This window comes from Rana temporaria, chromosome 6, assembly GCF_905171775.1.
Source record: "Rana temporaria chromosome 6, aRanTem1.1, whole genome shotgun sequence".
Lineage (NCBI taxonomy): Eukaryota > Metazoa > Chordata > Amphibia > Anura > Ranidae > Rana > Rana temporaria.
In genome coordinates, this window is record NC_053494.1 from 95,187,244 (window position 1) to 95,208,993 (window position 21,750).

Consider the following 21,750-nt stretch of genomic DNA (forward strand, 5'->3'; position numbering starts at 1 on the left):
TTTGTTTTTACTCCGCCAGTATCACCAGCAAAGCAGCTTTTAGTATTATCACATTATAAAGAAGAAGAAAATGTGCGCTGCTTTTCTTGATTTCAGAACTTGCCACGTCACAACTGTGCGCTTTCAAATACAAACGCTAGTTTTACCAGACCGAACGCTTCCGGCTGGTCTTTGCTTCTGAGCAATGCGCGTTTGTACTTTGTACAAAAGTCCGATTGCTTGCTGTACACACGGTCGGACTAGGCACCATCGGACTCTTGTTGACGTAAAGTTTGTCCGTTTGCAGACCGAACTTTTTGTCCGATGAAACCTGAAAAAGTTTATCCGATGGAGCGTACACACGGTCGGACTATTTTGAAAACTTGCTCATTTTGAAGTTTGTTGGCAAAAAGTCCGACCGTGTGTATGGGCCTTAATGAACACAGACGAAAGTGTATTGTGTTACTTTCAGGTTCACAGCTGTCATTCTTCAGATACTGGAGCAGCAGATTCAGATAATACAGCATGACCTGTGTTTGAATAGCTGCAGGGGACATTAGGGGACAAATAGACCCCTGATGTCTGAATATGAGGAACTTGTCACCAGGCCATGCTTATCATATCAGGGCTGTGGAGTCGGTAGATAAATGTTCCAACTCCTCAGTTTTTTGTACTCCCGACTCTGACTCCTCTGTATTAATATGCAAATGTATTTTATACATTCCTTGAAGGAAAGAAAGGCAACATACATGTCATTACCACAGGAGTTTTTATAGCCTTAGCTGAATGACAGCAGTTTTTCCAATAGTTTACAGCTTAAGTCTTGAACTATTGACCCTCCATTCCCTTCACTTATACAAGTGTCTCTAGTCCTGCAAAAAAACATATTTACTTCATCCCTTATCAGTGAGAGGCTAGGTTACCCATGGGCGCTGCGTTCCCTGTAACAGCAGAACACAACACTATGGAAAGTATAAGTATTGCCGCTCCTAATGTTGCGTTGCGTGCCATATAGTGAAGCACATGAAAAGCATGCTTCTTTACGGTCACTTAACGTGTTCGTTTTGCGGTTACGTGAGGCACTGCATGCATTGGTCTTTATTCTTACAGTAGAGAAGTCATTAATTATAACTTTTTGTGAATTGGGACATTTAAACTTGCTTTTTTAATTCCAATCTAAATTTAGTAGGAGTCGGTGCATTGTTTGCCGACTCCGACTCCAGGTACCCAAAATCTCCTCCGACTCCTCGACTCCGACTCCACAGCACTGTATCATATAGGGGGCTTGTTGGCCCTTTTGTGATAGCAATGAAAGTACTGTAAATGAAAAAAAAATGTCAGGAAATTGTATAGTAAAGCAAATAAAAAAAGATTTTTTTCTTAACTCTACCCCGATACACTCCCCAATATAAACACGCGGCATAGGGTGTGTATGTAAACATAAATTTTACCCCATATTGGGTCCACTCTTGCTACGTGCATAAATAGGTTAAAAAGAACCTTGAAATTAGACATGCACCAGGTGACTGTTGACTTGCTATCTGCAAAGAGAGCATTCCTAGATGATCCCACAAAAGACAGGTCGTAAACTACACTCTAGGATAGTTACACAACTGCAATATGAAAAGTCTAAATGTAAACTGTTCTTCCATAAACAAAAATTATTTGAACATGGGAAAAGGGCCAGTAAACTCTTGGCTTACCTAGTGCACTGTGAGGAGAGACCACTGGATCCACCTACGATCCAGTGGAAACGAGCTAGTGACTGACCCCGGCCGAGTTACTGCACTCTTTTTGTTTTTAGTGATTTTTTCACCACATTATACACGTCTACGGTTTCGGATAACAAAACTACCATGGAATCTTTCCTCAATGAGGTACAGATTCCTTAACTAACTGAACAACAAGAATTAGAAAAGCCATTAACAGCAGTAGAGATAGGTGAAGCCATAGTTCAATTCCCCTGATCTAAATCACGGGTTTTCTGGTCCCAAAACGCCTAAGGCCTCTACGATCATATTTTTGAAGACTCATTTACCCAGCATCTATGTGAGAGGCGATGATGGGCCTGATCCCCAAACCCAGTAAGGACCCAAAACTCCCGGAATCATACCGCCCCATATCTCTGCTACAGGTGGATGTCAAAATCTTGGCTAAGATCCTTGCCACCCGTCTCAATACAGTTATTTTGTCATTGATACACGAGGATCAGTCAGGCTTTATGCCAGGAAGGAATACGTCCTTTAACCTCAGAAGGCTGTTTATCAATCTGAAAACTCCACATTAAAATGTCGGATCCAGAATAGTCGTCGCCTTGGATACCACCAAGGCGTTTATCGCGGTAGAGTGGCACTATCTGTGGACCTTTTTGGGAAAATTCGGATTAGGGCCTACATTTATTAAGTGGGTGCAACTATTATACCAGGCCCCTGAGGCTAGAGTGCTGGCAAATGGGTGGCGCTTAGACATATTTCCCCTCACTAGGGGCGCATGACAGGGATGCCCTCTGTCCCCATTACTGTATGCACTGGTGATACACTCTCACTCTAATATAGAGGGACTGCTAGTAGGACATATGACCGAAAAGGTCAGTACTTATGCTGATGACACCTTGCTCTACTTGGATGGCTCAACAGAGGTCTTGCCCACTGCTCTGGCCCTGAGAGAACGCTTTGGCTTTTTCTCAGGCCTCAGAATCAATTGGTATAAATCCCAAATGCTTCCCCTAGACAGTTTCCCAGTAACCCAGGTTCAGGCCACCTTACCCTTACAAAGAGTGGATCAAATCAAATACCTAGGAATACAGATCACTAGGGTCCCAGCAGACTACATCACACAATATAAAACCCTTATTTGAAATGCTCAAGCACTAAACCCAGATATGGGCCAGGTTGCCGATAGGAGTTATGGGATGTATAAATCTTGTAAAAAATGTTGCTGTTGCCCAAAATTCTATATATGATATGGCACAGTTATTGCGATTATTCCACATTGACAAAACAGAGTTTGATTTTTTTTTTTTCTGTGCCCCAAATGGACGCACTCAACAGAAGACCCCTTTGTTGCATTCACAGGGGACGTGAGAGGTGCAGAGGCGGCGGGACCGCGAATATCAATGCTTTACCACTATTAGTAAGACCTCATCTGGAATATGCAGTTCAATTTTGGGCCCCAGTTCTCAAAAAGAATATTGGGGAACTGGAGAAAGTGCAGAAAAGGGCAACCAAACTGATAAGAGGCATCGCGGAGCTTAGCTATGAGGAAAGATTAGACTGAGGAACTGAATTTATTCACTCTTGAGGAGATTAAGGGGTGATATGATCAACATGTACAAATATATAAGGGGTCCATATAGTGAACTTGGTGTTGAGTTATTCATTTTACGGTCAACACAAAGGACAAGAGGGGCACTCTTTACGTCTAGAGAAAAAGAGATTTCACCTCCAAATACGGAAAGGTTTCTTCACAGTAAGAGCTGTGAAAATGTGAAATAGACTTCCTGCAGAGGTGGTTCTGGCCAGCTCAGTAGATTTATTTAAGAAAGGTCTGGATTCTTTCCTAAATGTACATATTATAACTGGTTACTAACATTTATAGGTAAAGTTGATCCAGGGAATATCCAATTGCCTCTCAGGAGATCAGGAAGGAATTTTTTTCCCTGCTGTAGCAAATTGGATCATGATTTGCTGGTTTTTTTTTTGCCTTCCTCTGGATCAACTGTGGGTATAAAATTGGATATATAGGATTGTATGATATTATTTTATTTTTTTATGGTTGAACTGGATGGACTTGCGTCTTTTTTATTTTTTTTTATTTTTTTCAACCTGACTAACTATAAGCGCTTATGGGACATCGTAATGGATAAACTCAAATTGCCCCAGATAAACAACCACACCCCGCTATGGCACAACGTGACTCTCCCTGAATTTAACCACTTAAGGACCGCCTCCTGCACATATACGTCGGCAGAATGGCACGGCCCGGTCCGAAGCTCCGTGACCGCGGGACCAGCGGACCCGATTGCCGCTGGAGTCCCGCGATCAGTCCCCGGAGCTAAAGAACGGGGAGAGCTGTGTGTAAACACAGCTTCCCCGTTCTTCACTGTGGCGCCGTCATTGATCGTGTGTTCCCTTTTATAGGGAAACACAATCAATGACATCACACCTACAGCCACACCCCCCTACAGTTAGAAACACAAATGAGGTCTCACTTAACCCCTTCAGCGCCCCCTTGTGGTTAACTCCCAAACTGCAATTGTCATTTTCATAGTAAACCATGCATTTTTAATGTATTTTTTGCTGTAAAAATGACAATGGTCCCAAAAATGTGTCAAAATTGTCCGAAGTGTCCGCCATAATGTCGAAGTCACGAAAAAAATCGCTCATCGCCGCCATTAGTAGTAAAAAAAAAAATTAATAAAAATGCAATAAAACTATCCCCTATTTTGTAAACACTGTGGAGGAGCACCGACTCCCTCCTGAAGTTATTAGACTGGCAGACCAGCTGGTCCTGGACCTTGTGTATGTCTCTGATGCTACACTGAATGTTGCCCCCTTGATATCCAGAGCTTCTGTTTTGGCAGTGGTTTTGCGCCGTCTGCTTGGCTGAAATGCTGGTCTGCTGACCAAGCATCCACAAAAAGCCCTGGCAGATTTACCCTTCAAGGATGGGAGGCTTTTCGGTGCCTCAATGGATGACATTATCAAGGATGTCACTGGGGGTGAGAGCATTTTCCTCCCTCAGTCCACCAGGGGGAAGGAGCCCCCGCCGTTAGCCGGGTCCTTCTTTTCCCATTGAGAAACAGTATTTTTTGTCAGGGCCCGCGGGTACACCCTCACAGGCCGACAAAGGCTCTGCTGGGGGACAGAAATGTCCCTGGGTGCGTAAGCCAAACAAACCCCCACCAATGCATGAAGTCTTGCCCCCGCTCGACTCATGGGTGGGGGGACGGCTTCACAGGTTCACAGCTTGGTGGACCTCCCTGCTCTCCGACCAGTGGTTCTACGAGGTGATCTCTTCGGGTTACAAGATAGTTTCTTTCCTCTCCACCGAACAGATTCTTTCCCTCAAGTTTTCCTCTCCTTCCGGCTCGTCGTCTGTCCTGTCTGGAGCGGTGCAGGACTTGCTACGTTTCGGGGTAATTTTACCTGTTCCGCAGGACCAGAGGTTTCAGAGTCTTTATTCAAATCTGTTTTTGGTCCCAAAGGACGAGGTCCATCCAATTTTGGACCTCAAAGCCCTACATGCCTTTGTCAGAGTAAGGAAGTTCTGCATGAAATCCATTCGTTCGGTGGTAGCTGTGCTCTATTAGGGGGATTTTCTGACATCCTTGGAAATCAAGGCCACATACTTGCATGTCCCAATATGCGCAAGTCACCAGAGGTTTCTGCGCTTCGCGATAGGGGAGGACCACTCTGTTTGTGGCCCTTCCTTTGGTCTAGCATCGGCACCATGAGTTTTCACCAAGGTGCTCGCACCGATCCTAGCTTTACTGAGACTGCAAGGCATTGCCCTCATGGGCTACTTAGACGACCTTCTTCTGAGAGCAGTTTCTGGCTCAGAATTAGGGGAAGATGTGTCTATAGCCAGCCAGACCCTCCAAGAATTCAGGTGGGTGTTAACCATTAGAAGTCAGTCCTGGTACCGACTTTTGAGCGTTTGGAGTTCCTAGGGTTGATTCTGAACTCCTTGGAAGCGAAGGTCTTTCTTTCCTTGGAGGAGTTGCTGACTCTTCAGTCTGCAGTGATGATGTTGGCATCTCGCAAATGGTTGTCTCTCCGTTTTTACATGCGAGTCCTGGGCCTGATGGTTGCCTCCTTCGAGGCGGTACCATATGCCCAGTTCCACACTCGTGTTTGGCAGAAGGAGATACTGTCCAAGTGGAACATATATCTCCTTGGTCTCTGGATCGTCTGATTCAGGTCAGGCACCTTGTCTGAGTCTCTCTCAATTGGTGGATAGATCCCCGGTTCTTCGGTCCGGAAAGTCGTTTCTTCCCTTCCAGTGGACGGTGATTACGACGGACGCCAGCCTCACGGGTTGGGGGGTGTCTGGGGGGGTCCAGTCTGTCCAGGTCTAAGGACTCTAGAAGAATCCCGTCTGCCGATCAATGTCCTAGAACTCCGTGTGGTCGTGGAGGTTGCAAGGTCGCCCGATCGGGATTCAGTTGGACAACGCCACAAAGGTGGCTTATGTCAACCATCAGGGGGGAACACGGAGCTCGGCTGCAGCATTCGAGGTCACTCGCATTCCTGAGATGTGCGGAAAGAATCGTGCCGGCTCTGTCGGCATCTATATTCTGGGTGTGAAAAACTGGCAAGCAGACTACCTGAGTCCCAGATGCTGGACCAGGGAGAATGGTTATTGCATCCGGAGGTGTTTCAACTCCCTTGCAGGAGGTGGGGCACACCGGATGTGGATCTCCTGGCCTCACGTCTCAACTGCAAGGTGTCGAAGTTTGTGGCCAGGTCAAGAGATCCCTGGGCTGACGCGTCAGCCGCGTTGTTGGCCCCGTGGGGTCAGTATTGGCTACTTTATGCCTTTCCCCCATTGAAGTTGCTTCCTTGGCTGCTTCACAGAGGGGAGGCCCGAGGGGATCCCAATGATTCTAATCGCTCCAGATTGGCCTCGGCGTCCTGGGTGCGCCAATCTCGGACGCCTGGTGGCAGATTTCCCTGGCGGCTGCCAATGCTGGAGGGCCTTCTGTCTCAAGGTCCCATACTTCATCCTACTTTACAGTCGCTGGCATTTGAAAGCCAGGTATTAAGGGACTGGGGTCTTTCCAACTCGGTCATCTCAACCTTTCTGAGGGCACTGAAGTCTTCTTCCTGGAAGATCTACCATCGCACCTAAAAGGCCTACATCTCTTTGTGCGAACAGATGGGGTGGCGTCCACGGACATATTTGGTTTCCAGGGTCCTGCTGTTTTTACAGCATGGAGTGGATCAGAAACATGCCTTCAGGTCCATTAAGGGACAGATTCCAGCCTTGGCTGTGTTTTTTCAGTGGCCTTTGGCAGCCCGTTCTCTGGTGGGTACCTTTGTGCAGGGGGTTCGTCATTTACTTCCCCCTCTTGAACCACCTCTTCCCCCATGGGTTTTGACTCTCATTTTTTTGGGGAACCTCCCTTTGGAAATATCAGAGTTTCCTCTCTTGACACGATCTCAGAAGGTGGCCATTTTGGCCGCCATTACTTCTGTCAGAAGGGTTTCTTGTCTTGCAGGTCGCCATACTTGATCCTCCAAAAGGATAAGGCGGTGTTGCGCTCGCAACCTTCATTTCTTCCGAAGGTGGTTTTGGCCTTTCACCTGAATGAGGACATTGTTCTTCCATCCTTATGTCCTCGGCCGGCGCATCCTGGGAAGGTTGCGCTTCATTCTTTAGACTTGGTACATGCTTTGCGGGTGTACCTGTCTGCTACGGCTCCGTTTCGGAGATCTGACTCACTTTTTGTGTCGGTGACTGGTCCACAAAAGGACATGGCGGTCTCGTCAGCCACCATTTCTCGGTGGATCAGGCAGACCGTCATACGGCCTATGCTCTTAGGGGGCGGCTGCCCCCTTTCCGGTCACAGCACATTCGACCAGGGCAATTAGTGCTTCCTGGGTTTTACGACATCAAGCGTCTGTCTCACAGGTGTGCAAGGCGGCGACTGGGTCGTCCGTTCACACTTTTTCCTAATTTTACAAGGTTAATGTGAGTGCATCTTCTGATGCTTCCTTCGGCCGCAAGGTTTTGCAGGCGGCTGTTTTAAAGGGGTTGTAAAGGAATTCTTTTTTTTTTATTCTTTTTTTTTTTTTCATATTAAGCATCCTTTACCTGCAGACATTCCTCTCTTCACTTCCTCATTGTTCGTTTTTGCTCAGAAGTTGCTCTATTTCTTCTCTGTTCTGTTTATTTCCTGCTTGTCTGATTGTTACTCCCCACCGTGAAGGGAGGCTTTACTGCGGTGGTCAGTGATGTGCTCTCCCCTCCTGGAAACTACATCTGTGCAGCAGGACGCTCTCTACGTGTTAGAAACTTCAAGGAGGTGTGAATTACTGGGCGTGCCACAATGCATACTGGGAAATGTAGTTCTTACATGAGCGAGCGCCACAAACCAGGAAGTGAATGAGAGAACAGAAACTAGAACGCCGGAGGTGATATAGATGAAGGAATTAAATAGGTATTTACTCGTTTTTTAACAGAATCGTTACACTATTCTGTCTGTCTACCTTGCAGACATTAATTTTAGGCAAAATATTTTTTTCCTTTACAACTCCTTTAAGGTTGCACCTCCTCCGTTGAGGGGGGGAAAAATGACGCACAAAAACTAGAGTTGCCTAAATGTGCCCAAAAATGTGCCTTGTTTGTGTTTGTGCATTGAAGGATAGACCTTTTTAATACTGAGTTTTCTTCTAGGACCTTGTAGAACAAAGGCAACTACTGCAAGTTGGAGGAAGCTCTGTCAGACTGGTTGCAAGAACTCATGCTAGTCCCTGGCTTTTGAATGCAAATTGTGTAAAAGAACCAACTTTTCAGGACATAACACTTCCCAATAAAGACACTGATTGTCCTAAGTTTGATCAAGAAGTCTCAGCAGACCAAACTGAAAATGACTCCAACATCTATGAACCCCCAAGAAAGAAAGCTCACTTAGAACTCAAGAATGCAGAGAGCCTAACTGATGCAGAAAATTCAGCATTTCCCGTAGTTCAAAGCAATGCTGGAAGCATGCAGATGCTTTCAACAACATATACAGGTAAGGACAATCGCCTTTCTTTGTCATTCTATTGTGTCAAGATACAAAATGAATGTTAAACCTTCAGAATATACAGACACATAAAGGAGCATTGGACATTGGCAAACATAAAAAACTGTATGTCAGCCCACAGTATAATCCCTCCTGCAGCAGTATGTTTTAGGACAAGGGTCTCCAAACTTTCTAAACAAAGGGCCCGTTTACTGTCCTTCAGACTTTAGGAGGGCCGGACTAGGACCATTTGGAGTAGAAAATGTCCATTGGGAGTAAACAATACCATGTCTTTGGTGTCAGTGGGAGGACTAGTGCCCCATTGTTGGTGTCAATAGAAGGAATTGTACCCTTTGGATAGTGCCCCATTGGTGCATTTCAGCACCAAGAATGATACCCCATAGTTGGTGTTAGTAGATGAAATAGTGCCCCAAGGGCCGGATGAAGGCAAGCAAAGGGCCACAGTTTGGAGACCCCTGTTTTAGGAGTATGGGTGTCTTTTTTCTGTTGCTGTTTTTGGCTTCAGAGGTTTTTTTCTGCAGTCAATTAACTCCCCAGCATGTTATCCTATGTGTCCTTGCACATACAGGCTGTTATAAGCAGTTTTTGGCTGGGGCATTTTCTAGCTGGGAAAAAAAAACTTTAACAGCATCTGTTATACCTGTTTGTGAAGCACTTTAGAAGGGTAACTTTGGAATTCTGCTTCAAGGTGATCTAGGCTGAGAGTTGGGGAAAGGATATTTTTATCCTTCTCTTTCTAATTAAACACTGCTAATTAAATGAGCGATTCTCCAAGGATGGCCTTATGTACCTCTCATAGTAGTAATGAATTGTATGCTCTTGAGGAAAGGAGGAAGGATAGAAAGCTGTAATAGATTAACGAAGATGAGCATTGTCTGCCTACAACAGAAAGTAGCGGTAAGGCTTGTAGGCATTACCAGGGTTGAAAGACACTATTGCCATCTGGGTGTGTGGGCTTTTATAAGTTAGAGAGGAGGAAGAAGGCACCAAAGCTGTTCACTGTTCCAAAACCCAAGGGGGAATTTTCTCCCTCTGAATCCTAAGGCTCTAAATGTTTGTTTTCAGGTCCAAAATTTCTGATGAAATTCACCATGTCCGTCATTGCCTACTTCACCACAGAGACTTTGTTTTTGTTTTTTGGACATCAAAACATGATTATTTACATGTGCCTATCTCTCCAGCACTTTATGCATGGCCCATTCCTTTTTATTATCCTCTGAACCTCAGTTTTTCACTGAGGGACTGGCCTCAGAATTGTCACTGGTACGTTCTTGTGGCATCCCCATTGTTGGATACTTAGGAAATATTGGACATCTCATATTGGGTAGGACCTGAACCTTCAGAAATCATTGCTATAACAGACTCCTTGCTTTAGAGTTTTGTGGTCTGTTCCTGGACACATCTCAGGCCAGTGTGTTTCATCTATGGTAGAAGCTTCAGACTCTCTGGTCTCCGATTCAAACTCCTCAGTCCAAAAGCCATACGTCTCTCCGCCTATTCACAAGTGTTGGAGCTGAAGATGGCTTCCTTTTTTGAGGAGTTTCCCTTTACCCATATTCGCTCCAGATATCTGCAACATATAATTCTGTCCAGTCTCTGGACAGATTTATTTGGTTGAAAGTCGAGGATAAGTTTACCTCTGGCTTGGTAGCTCATTAATCTGACCCTGAAGTTGGGGGAACGCCTTTCTTCCCATCTTTTTATACACCTGCCATGACGGAAGCCAGACTGTTGAGCTGGAGGCAAATCCTGGGCAACTTGTTGGTGCAAGTGGCTTGGTGATCAAGTCTCCCAATAACCTGCTGCAGATTTGGGGAATTTGGCTGATCCATCAGCTTTGGACCAACCTGTTGGAAGACTATCCAGGTTTAAGTGGACAATGCCACATCAACCATCCAAGAGGAACCAGAAGTCTCACTGCAGCAAGAGAGGTTAAGTGGATTCTGTCCTGGGAACACCTTCATGTTACAAGGCATAAATGACTGGCATTCATGTTTTCTCCACTGGCAGCATCTGGACCCAAGATAGTGTTCTCTACACCTGCAAGTGTTCCAGGATCTGTGTTGTGGCTGTAGACATCTAGAATCAACAAGTTGGACAGCTTTCTATCAAGGTGTAGGGATCCACTGGTGGAAGCAGTGAATGTTTTGGTAACTCTGTGGGATCAGTACGTGCAAATTTAAATTTCTATGTTGCTCTGCAGGATTGAGAGGAAGAGCATTCTGGAGATCCTCAATGCTTCGGATTAGCCCAAGAGTATGTGGTATGACGGCCAGGTAGGACTTTGAGCAAATGCATCATGGGCCCTGCTAGACTGCATGCAGTACTGTTCCAGGGACCGATTTTACATTCTTGCTTATCGGTTGTGGGCTTTAATGACATGACTGTTGAAGCCCATATTCCGGGGGACAGGGGCATAGTTGCGCCTTTTATCCCTAAAATTCTCAAGGCCAGGAAGGTTGATCATTGACTGTAAAAGGCTTACTTCACTTCGCTGCTCTTTCTCTTCAGTGTCAGAAATTTTTGGTCTTTCACTTTTTTCGACCTTTTGAGCGGGAGGTTCCCCCTGTTCATTCCCCTGTGACTCTGTGAAATCTTGGGCCTGTTTGCACTTCAAGCTGCCACCTAAACCCAACCCATTATAGTTATTACTTTCTATTCTTGCCCAGAATGAAGTTTTTCCTGTAGGTGTTACTTCTGGGAGGCGAGTCTGAGTTGGAGGCCTTGTTTGGTCTTGCATGGGGACAACGTGGTGTTGGGACCCAGGCATTCCTTCTGGTCTAAGGTAGTTTCTACCTTTCACCTTAACCGGGACCATTTTTCTCCTGTCCCTTTGGTTTCTGTTCATCAAATTGTTCTCCCATTGTCTGGATGTTGTTCGAACTGTGTAAGCCTATCTCTGTCACTGCCTTTTGAAATAGACTGATCCTCTTCTAGATGGTTCAGAGAGACCATCATTCAAGGTAATGGCCTCAAATATCAAGTTTCCTTTTTTCCTTTTTCCTGTTGAGGCTTACTTCACTAGCTCTTTGCGTGACTCTTGTATTTTTGGGGCATTAGGCAACTATTTCTCAGATTTTTATGGCTGCCATCTGGTCTGCTGTTCACATGTTCTCTTAAGTTTCTGCCTCATTTGATGCCAGCTGCAAATGTAAGTTCCTTCAGGCAGCTCGTAAGCTGCGGGCAGTCCTCAGTTTTCATATTTACGTGAGCCTATACGTTTGTTGTGTTGTCTATCCTTCAAGTTGGACTGCTTTTGATTGTTCTAAGGTTTAGGACCTCCTGTGTCCTTCAATGGATGAAAAAGAAAATAGTATTTTTGTACTCACCGTAAAATTATTTTTCTTTACGTCCATTGAGGGACATGAGTCCCTCCCCTCTGTCTATGATCACGGCTCTAGCTACTGCTTTGCTACAAAACTGAGGCATGATGGTAAAGGGAGGTGTTGTACCCTTTTCTGGCCTACAGTGTTTTTGTTGGCCATGGTCTAGTCCTCCTGTAGGCAGCAGTATAACTCAAAGGTTTAAGACTTCTTGTATTCCTCAACGGACTCTGAAAAAAGGATTTTATGGTGAGTACAAATATCCCATTTTATCAAAAGGTCTCAAACATGTATTATCTTATCACAAATTGGGAAAAACAGACCATTACTGATACTTGGTTGGGTGATAAATCTTTAAGGCAGCCATTTTCACCACCTGATGCACTTAAATCGGAGTTCCAGCCTCTTAAAACATTTTAAGGACTTTTAATATAAGGACACTTACCTGTCCAGGGATCCTGCCATGTCGGCCCCCCAAAGCTGATTTGGCTCGGTGCAGGTGCTGGCATTGCAATAAGGGAAACCGAAATGTGCTTAAAGTAAAAATGTGCTAGTCATCTCAAGTAACAGGTTCGCTTAGGGCAGTGGTTCTCAACCTTACTAGTGACCCCTTGATAAAATTTCCCAAGTTGTGGGGACCCCTAACAGTAAAATTATTTTTGTAGCGTGGCACTCCCTGAGTCCCCTCCACTCGTACAGTATTAAAACCTCATATGGTAAATTTTAGGATGTACCACTCTTTCTTTGTTCTCTTTTCTTTCCCTTGTATCTCTCTCTATCCTAATTTCTTATTTTTTTCACCCATCCCTCTCTTTTTCTCTTTTTTTCTTTCTTCCTCACCCTTTTTTTTCCCCTCCCTTCCATGAATTCTCTATTTTTATTCCTTCTTTTACTCATTGGTGCGGGGGAACGGGATAAGTGGCAATGCTGGGGGGAGTTCTGTTCAGCCAACATAGATGCTCCTTGATCAAAGTCATCTTCTGATCTGAGAACTGTAGTGGGGATTTTTAATGGCAACTATAATCACAGGTAGTATTACTCACTGTGTCTCTGACTTTGTGGTGTCTCGTAGCAGTGACACTATGCTGAAATCGGGTCTCCTCCAGCCCCTCCCACATTCCTTACCAGTCAACTTACCTCTAGTCACTGCCCCCAAGCCATGCTGTGAACTAAATGTGCGGCTGTGAAGAGGCTGAGTGGGTGGCCGTGGGCTCCAGGAACAGCCCAGCTGGGCGGCCACAGGCTCCAGGAACAGCCCAGCTGGGCGGCCACAGGCTCCAGGGAAGCCGAAAAACAGTTGGGAGAGTGGTGCGGGAACAGCCCAGGATTCAGTGACCCCTGGCAAGTCATCATTTGACACCCGAGGGGGTCCCGACCCCCAGGTTGAGAACCACTGGCTCAGGGCTTACACAAGATTATTTTATTAGACTCTAATGAGCAAATGGCGCAATAAAATATCAAATGAAAAGTGAATATCACCTGTGGGGAGAGCTTTTAAATGAACTTGTTTCCTAAATGAGCAGAGAACAAGTTCAGTTTAACATGCAGCTTTTTATAGAGTGGAGTTTTTTTTACTGCATCAGTAACTGGTGGCAAGGGAATCTGTTTTCCCATTTGACATAATTTTGTTATTGAATACTACTCATTGTTGTTGATGGCTTAAGGCAGCTTTATAATTGAATGTATTTTTTTTTCTTTAATGCAGTGGAAGCTAAAGAGAGGTCACAGGAAAAGTAAGTGATTTGTTTATTAATAAATATTCTAACTCAGAAATGTGCCCTCTAAGCTAGAACCCCCACCACACAAATCTTTACTTGCCTCTTCCTGACGGCAGTAGCCTGCCCAGATGTTTACAACTTGTGCTGAACTTTTTTCTGGCATAGAGTGCCTGCAAAGTAGCTCTATTTAGACCTCAATGGTGCTACTACTCTAGCACAGGGATCTTCAAACTACAGCCCTCCAGCTGTTGTGGAACTACAAGTTCCATGAGGCATTGTAAAACTGACATTCACAGACATGACTAGGCATGATGGGAATTGTAGTTCCGGAACAACTGGAGGGCCATAATTTGAGGACCCCTGCTCTAGCATCTCTATTGTAGTAGCACAGCCCCATTCAGGTCTATAGGGGTTACTGCATAGATGTGGCCAGCACTAGAGAAGATTTCTGTGCATAGGATGTGAACCTGAGGATTATCGCCACTGTCTGCAGGAAGTAAGTAGTCATTCTAGCTTAGTTCAGCTTAGAGGGCTAGGGAAGATAGCCTTTTAAAAGTTGAAGGGTCAAATCTGTGAATTATTTAAATTCTTCAGTAATATAATCCCCTCCCTGCTAAGATATTTTTAAACGTTTCATTTATACAAGGAGAGATACTAATCCTGGTAATGCTGCTTTCAAGGTGAAGTTTTATTGCTTTTTCTCCTTACACTGTTTATTACAAATACATATTCTATAGGTTGTTTTTAAGACTGTAAAAGCTGTGTAATGTATTTTCCTGTCTCCTGATAGCTGCTTTCTAGGAAGACCATGGAGAATTGTCGATGGCAGTTTAAATAAACCTGTATGCAAGGGAATGCTGGAAGCTGTTCTCTACCAAATTATGTCTAAGCCAGGCATTACTGAAAAGGACTTAGTACACCATTACAGTGGTGTATTGCAGCCTGTCATTGTTATCGAGTTATTACAGGTACAGTAAACTGAAATTTACTTTCTATGTTCAAACATACCCCCTTCCTACCTGGCATCCCTTTAAATGGGTGGGTGGGAAAGTCTGTCTAATTATATGATTACTGTGATCGGCTGTCAGTAGTCACATGATCAGAAGCAGCTCGCACTGGCTCTCAATCATTGGTACAGACTGCTGGGAGTGCGCAAACCTTGATGCGTATGGCCGTTAAAGCCCAACCTTTTTGCAACTGCACATAAGTAGTACATCAATGGCAAGGAGGTCAATTCTGTAGATTATCACACATAATACTGATATCTATATTTTATAAAGCCATAAGTTTCACGTTTTTTTTATTTTGATGGAGCAAATTAATAAAGCAGTAAATGTAACATTCACTGTAGGTCATAAATAGTGAAAATTGGCAATAGAGCTATAGTCTCCATCTAAGCTACACAGTGTGGATGGATGAATCTCCCGCTCCGGCTACTGTATTTTGTTTTGCATGTATAATACCCAAATGATGCCAGTGTCGGACTGAATGCAGGCACTGTCCGGCCAACTGTTTTCTGCCCAGCAACTTTGACGTTTCAATCAAGGAGGCCAACAGGGTCACCCACTGAGGGAATTTTTGCTGATTCACCAGTAACTGTCCAAAATTTTCTCCATGTATTGCCAGCTGAAAATCCAAATCAAAAGAATGTTTAAACATCACATTCCACCACACATACTTTATATGCTGTATATATATGCCTTACTAAATGTAAAACTTTTCAAGCTATTTTTTTTCCCTACTTTCTAATTATATAGCCTATACATTTGTTAAATTTCTATAAGCTTAAAGGTACATCCAACTAAAAATAGTCAAAAAGCCAAACTTGGCAAATTCCTCCGGTGAACAGAACTGGTAAACTTAAGTGTGGAAAATGGGAAGACAATTACAAACTAAAGAATTTCATACTGCATTACCATCTTTGCAGTTGGGATGGGGTAAGGTTTATGGTTAGGACATGTGTAATGTTCTCTTGGAAATGTATCAATAAAAGTTTCTCCAAAAGGAGAATTATTTTTTTTGCATGAAAATGTTTTGGAACATAGTGCTGGACTGTACTGTTTGGGTATTGACTTGAAGACTTAATATCAAAACTAAACCTCCCCTTCTACCAGGCTAATGCCTAGTACACACAATCAGAAAATCAGATGAAAGATGTCGCTTTCAAATCGATCTTACGATTATCTGATCGTTGGTATACAGCCTTCCGGAGCCGATTACCACAGTTCATGTAAAATTCTCCAAAGGGACAAACACGAAAATTTTTCATGGATGATTCCAGAACGTACAATTTTTTGTTTAATCCGTATAGTATTCGTCTGGAAAAAATCGGAAGACTAAAACCACGCATGCCTGGAAACGAAAGAATACATAACAATACATCACTTCCAAAGTTGTATTCGTCGTACGAGAATTTTCGTAACTTTAGAAACCGCTTCATTTTCCATATGAGACTAACTACTTGCCGACCAGACGCCACAGTTATACGGCTGCAGGTCGGCTCGGCTGGGCGAGATCACGTAGCTATACGTCATCTTGCCGTTCAGCCAATAGGGGCACGCCCCCTACTCGCCCCTGACCCACGTATCCGGCGGTCGCGATCGCTCATTACAGAGCGAGACCCGGGAGCTGTGTGTGTAAACACACAGCTCCCGGTCCTGTCAGGGGGAGAAATGACCTATCGCCTGTTCATACAATGTATGAACAGTGATTTGTCATTTCCCCATGTCAGTCCCACCCCCCTTCAGTTAGAACACACCCAGGGAACATGATTAACCCCTTCCTCGCCCCCTAGTGTTAACCCCTTCCCTGGCAGTGGCATTTTTATAGTAATCAATGCATTTTTATAGCACTGATCGCTAAAAAAATGCCTATGGTCCCAAAAATGTGTCAGAAGTGTCCGCTATAATGTCGCAGTACTGATAAAAATCGCTGATCTCCGCCGTTACTAGTAAGAAAAAAATATTAATAAAAATGCCATAAAACTATCCCCTATTTTGTAAACACTATAACTTTTGCGCAAACTGCAAAATGTAGAAGAATACGTATCGGCCTAAACTGAGGGAAAAAAAATGTTTTTTTATATATTTTTGGGGGATATTTATTATAGCAAAAAGTAAAAAATAGTAATTTTTTTCAAAATTGTCGCTCTATTTTTGTTTATAGCACAAAAACTGAAAACTGCAGAGGTGATCAAATACCACCAAAAGAAAGCTGTATTTGTGGGAAAAAAAAGGACGCCAATTTTGTTTGAGAGCCACGTCGCACGACCGCGCAATTGTCAGTTAAAGTGACGCAGTGCCGAATCGCAAAAAGTGGCCTTGTCATTGACCAGCAATATGGTCCGGGGCTGAAGTGGCTAACATAAAAAAAAAAGATAATTTGTCCGATAATCTCATTGGCCAGGATTCACAGACATCGGCGCATATTTATGCCGCCGTAGCGTATCTTTTGTACGCTACCCTGACGCAGTGCAGAGAGGCAAGCACCGAATTCACAAAGCACCTGCTCCAAAATCTGCGCTGGGTTTCTAAGGCGTAAGCCGGCGTAGGTGGAAGTGGGTGTGAGACATGCAAATGAGGCGTGACCCCATGCAAATGATGGGCCGAGTGCCAGACAGATACATATAACGAAGGGCGCATGCGCCGTCCCGTGGCCGCATCCCAGTGCGCATGCTCAGAATCACGTCGAAACAACTGCCTAAGATACGTCGAATCACTGCCTACGAAGTGAACGTAACCTACGCCCAGCTATATTCACGTCCAGCGTACAATACGATGGCTTGTGTTCCCTGGTCCATACCTTTGCATGGGTTGCGCCTCATATATGGGGAATAACTTTACGCCGGACGTACGACTAACCCCGTATATTATGCTCCGGGCGCAAGTACGTTCGTGAATCGCCGTATTTCCCTCATTTGCATATTTGAATCGAAAATCAATGGGAGCGCCACATGCGTCCAGCGTTAATATGCGCCCACGATACGCCGGCGTAGGCAAGTTACGTCGGTCGGATGAAGCCTATTTTTAGGCGTTTCTGGTTCGGCGCATAGATACGACAGCGCACATTTGTACTTACGACGGCGTATCTGGAGATACGTCGGCGTAAGTGCTTTGTGAATCCGGGCCTTAGTGTCTTCTCCCCAGACCATTTATTTTAGCAATGATTTTTTTCATGACATTATAAGTCGATTCCTATTCCCATATTGCACCAGCCCATTATCGAAGGCAAAACTGCAGGACTGCTAGTCCTGCATTGTACATGATAACGTCAGTGTGTGCAACCAGTGAATGGAGAACTGAAGAGACTTCAGGGGACTGGCCACACACTAAGAAGGAAAACTATGGGAGAGAGGAAGAGGTAAGTAAAACCAAAAGTACCCTAGACAAAAGAGGAGCTTTTAACTCTTTCAGTGCAGGGGGTGACCACACTGTAGGGGTACTTTTTGTTTTTATTTTCCCCAGAGTTCCGTTTAAAGGGGACAGTGTCTTGTGTAATACAAAGATGGTAAACAGTAGTTTAATAACAAAATTTACTGAAATGCAAATTTGTGCTAATTTGTTTGGGTTTAGATATACAACTATTACTACATTGCAATCTTTATTCTCGTAACAGTTTTAAAAATGTTTTATATACATATATATAAGTATTATTTCCTACTGTTATATTTTTCAGGTTCTGGAACAAATTGGTTCTATAAAGAAGTGTTACATGGAAAAAAAATTCAAAGCTACTCTGTGCTCCCAGTGTAAAATTCCTCAAGTATCCAATACCTCCAGACTGTCTGAGAATGTAATAGTGTTTTATGAACCTACTATTGACTGCACCCTGAGACTTGGTGGAATCTTTCCCTCTGAAGACAATTGGAATAAATGGGTTTTATAAATATATGTCTATATTGGATGTCTATATTATGTCTACAATTAATTTAATACATTTACTTCTAAAAATATTTTTACCCTTAATATTGTGTTTTTGTGACTGTATTTCTTTGAGTTCTTCCATGTTTTATAGTAAAGTGCTTTTTTGCATGCTTTCGTGTCCTTATTTTTAGAGTGGTAAGCAATATAGACAAGTGTCTAAATGGGGTGAATAGTAGATTGGATTTTGTGGGTGCAGTATTTAAAACTGAGCTGGATTTTTAAGTGTTGCTACTTATGTTATCCTTATAGTTGGAAACAAAATCACCAGACTAATCTTTCCTTCTCTTTACTTTGAGAGGCACCGAAAGGTTCAACAGGAGGATTGAGCAGTAGGCTAGTCTAGGATAACTTTTCCTACTACCTGCTTGTCTCATTTTTTTTTCTTAGGGATTGTTCACGTGTGTTGATTATGAAGAACAAAGCAATACTCAATAACGCTCCTAGGACATTTATGATGTGTTTTCATTGTACAGTGGAACCTCGGATTGCGAGTAACACGGTAAACGAGTGTTTCGCAATACGAGCACTGTATTAAAAAAAATCCTAACTCGGTTTGCAAGTGTTGTCAAACAAAACGAGCAGGATTCAGGCCAAAGTGGTGTGTAGTACCACATTTGGCCTGAGGAGGAGGCGCCATAGCCGATCCGCTCCATTCGGAAATGCACGGAAAGCCCCGAGGACATTCGACAAACCTTGGGAACGGAGTCTTTCCGAGGTTTGCCAAGGTCAGCCGAGGTGTCCTCTGGCCTTTCCGGCCGTTTCTGAGGTTCTCCAGCGCCCCCCGCATGCGGTATTGCATGCCATTGAAGTCAATGCAGAATTAATTATTTCTTTCGTTCATTGACGGACACAGCGACTTAAATCTTGACCTCAGGGTTATATCGCCACCTTCAGTAGAGGACTAGGCAGAACATGTTAAAACTGCACAATACCGCCATGGGGGCGGTCCTACTGGCTATAACTCCTCACACTGCATCCAGCAGATCAGTTTTATTCTGCCTAGTATAGGAGAAGGACCTGGGGACCATTGGTCCTGGAGATTTTTTTGGATTTTTGATTTCTGTGATCTTCCATCAACAGCCAGGCTGAGTGACAGGCTGGATAATATAGATCCTGGTAGTCTCCCCAGCCCTTGAGCGTGAGCAGGCTCTAGCTACGCGCTGGGTCGGTCACAACATACTTGTCTGATCCAGGGGTGGCCGGCAAGCAATATGCTCCAGGTCACATATATGACCGGGCTACTGCTGTTCGCACCACAGTGTGCCATGGCCAACAGTCACCCCGTACTGCTCGGGTGATGGGTCTGTCCGGAATGCTCCCAGCAGTCCCCACAGGAGGGGTAAGTATGGTTCCACCTGTCTCAGCAAGACGGAACAGCTGGGCATTCCCTGGGAGGTCGAATTGGGGGTCTCTCATTCTCCTCTTCCCTCCCTGTCCTTTCCCTCCTCCCTATGTTTGGGCCGCTGCGCTACAGAACGGGGGTCTTCCGGGGGGTCCGTATCTGGCGGGGGGCTGTGCTGGGGGTCCGCTGTCTCTTCCCTGTGTTTTTGGGGTGTTTTAGTGTGCACATTGTGGGAGGCCTCCGAGGGGACGGGCAGCATGGTCACGCCATTTTCCTGTAGTTTTTATTCAGGAAGTCCGGCGGCCATTTTCCTGTAGCCTTAGTCTAAAAGTCCGGCGGACATCTTTCAGGAGCTCTCAGGCTTTTTTTTGCTGAGGCGGGCATTTTCTTTTAGTTTTCACCTTAATTTTTTCCTCTAGAGCTGGTTTATCCTTCTGGAAAGGCGCAAATTGCACAGAACACCTTGTGAGGGAGAGCGGATGGTAAATAGCACAGTGCAGCACCTGGGCCGGGGTGGTGATTCCTTCCGGGGGGGCCCTCAGTCTGTGGCAGCTAGGAGGGTGGGCCTTTGGTGTAACTGGCTTGCGGTTCCTATGGGTGTCAGGCGAGTGTGGGTCAGCATGGCGTCAGAAGCTGGCGCTTCTTCCCCAGACATACCTTTGGTGGCAACCGGTTCCCCTACACCTGCGGTGCCTATGGATGCTTTGTTGGCAGTCCTGGAGTCTTTTGTTGCCAAGGTGGAAGCGGTGTGCGGGTGAAAGGGGGGGTAAAAACGCCCCCTCCCCCCACTGTCTTCTGGGGAATGCTCTGATTCAGATTCGGGCCTTGATGTGGCACAAGGCCCCTGTTCTGACTTGTCAGAGGAAGCGGACCAGGGCCATTCAGACAGTGAGGATGACTCCGTGTCCGGGTCAGCGCAGGAAAGGGCGCTTATAGGAGCACTTATCACAGCGGTGTGGGATATACTAAAGATAGAGGATACGGCGGGGGACATCTACAGAGGTGTCGGTCCCACAAGCCGGTCCGCACGGCTAAGGTGTTTCCCTACTTACCGTAACTTACTTTGATCATTTCTTTTTTACAAACAATGGGAATGACCGCAGCGGGCCTTTTCAGTCCCAAAATGCATGGCGGTACGTTGCCCCTTTGAGGAGAATTTCTAGAAAAAATTGATTTTTCCCCCGACTGTGAACCCCCCCCCCCCCCCCAGTTTCCAGGTTAAACAAGGTGACCACGATTCCAGTGGATGGGACTCCGGCTTTTAAGGACCCCGCCGATAGGAGGGCTGAGGCGGTCGCCCGGTCCCTGTTCCCGGTGGTGGGGTCAGCATTGCGGCCAGTATTGGCCACGGCCCTGTTGTCCCAGAAGCTCACTGAATGGGCAAAAATGTTGCACCAAGAGTTGGAAAAGCAACAGGCTTCCCCGATCTGCATGGAACTGGCGGACCAGTTGGTGCATGGTCATATGTATGTCTGCGATGCGGCCTTGGATATGGCTCCTTTTGCTTTCTAGAGCCTCAGTATCTGCTGTGGTGCTCTGTCGCCTGATTTGGCTAAAATTCTGGTCTGCGGACCAGGCATCTTAAAAAGCTCTGGCAGATTTGTCCTTCCAGGGAGAGAGGCTTTTTGGAGCCTCGCTGGATGACATTATTAAGAATGCTACTGGGGGTAAGAGTACGCTGCTCCCACAATCCAGAAAAGGTAAGGAGCCACGC

The 21,750-nt window shown here is 45.0% G+C and overlaps 1 protein-coding gene across 2 annotated transcripts in view; it reads left to right on the forward strand.

Moving 5' to 3' along the window:
• The window catches only part of GTF3C1 (general transcription factor IIIC subunit 1), a 307,903-nt gene extending 289,097 nt beyond the window's left edge, over positions 1–18,806 (forward strand). For both annotated transcript variants that reach the window (XM_040356997.1, XM_040356999.1), the window contains 4 exons: positions 8,380–8,719; positions 13,760–13,787; positions 14,563–14,740; positions 18,447–18,806. In XM_040356997.1, coding sequence (XP_040212931.1) covers positions 8,380–8,719; positions 13,760–13,787; positions 14,563–14,740; positions 18,447–18,656 — 756 coding nt within the window. In that variant the 3' untranslated portion in view covers positions 18,657–18,806. The remainder of the gene's footprint in view (positions 1–8,379; positions 8,720–13,759; positions 13,788–14,562; positions 14,741–18,446) is intronic.
• Positions 18,807–21,750: the final 2,944 nt, after the last annotated feature.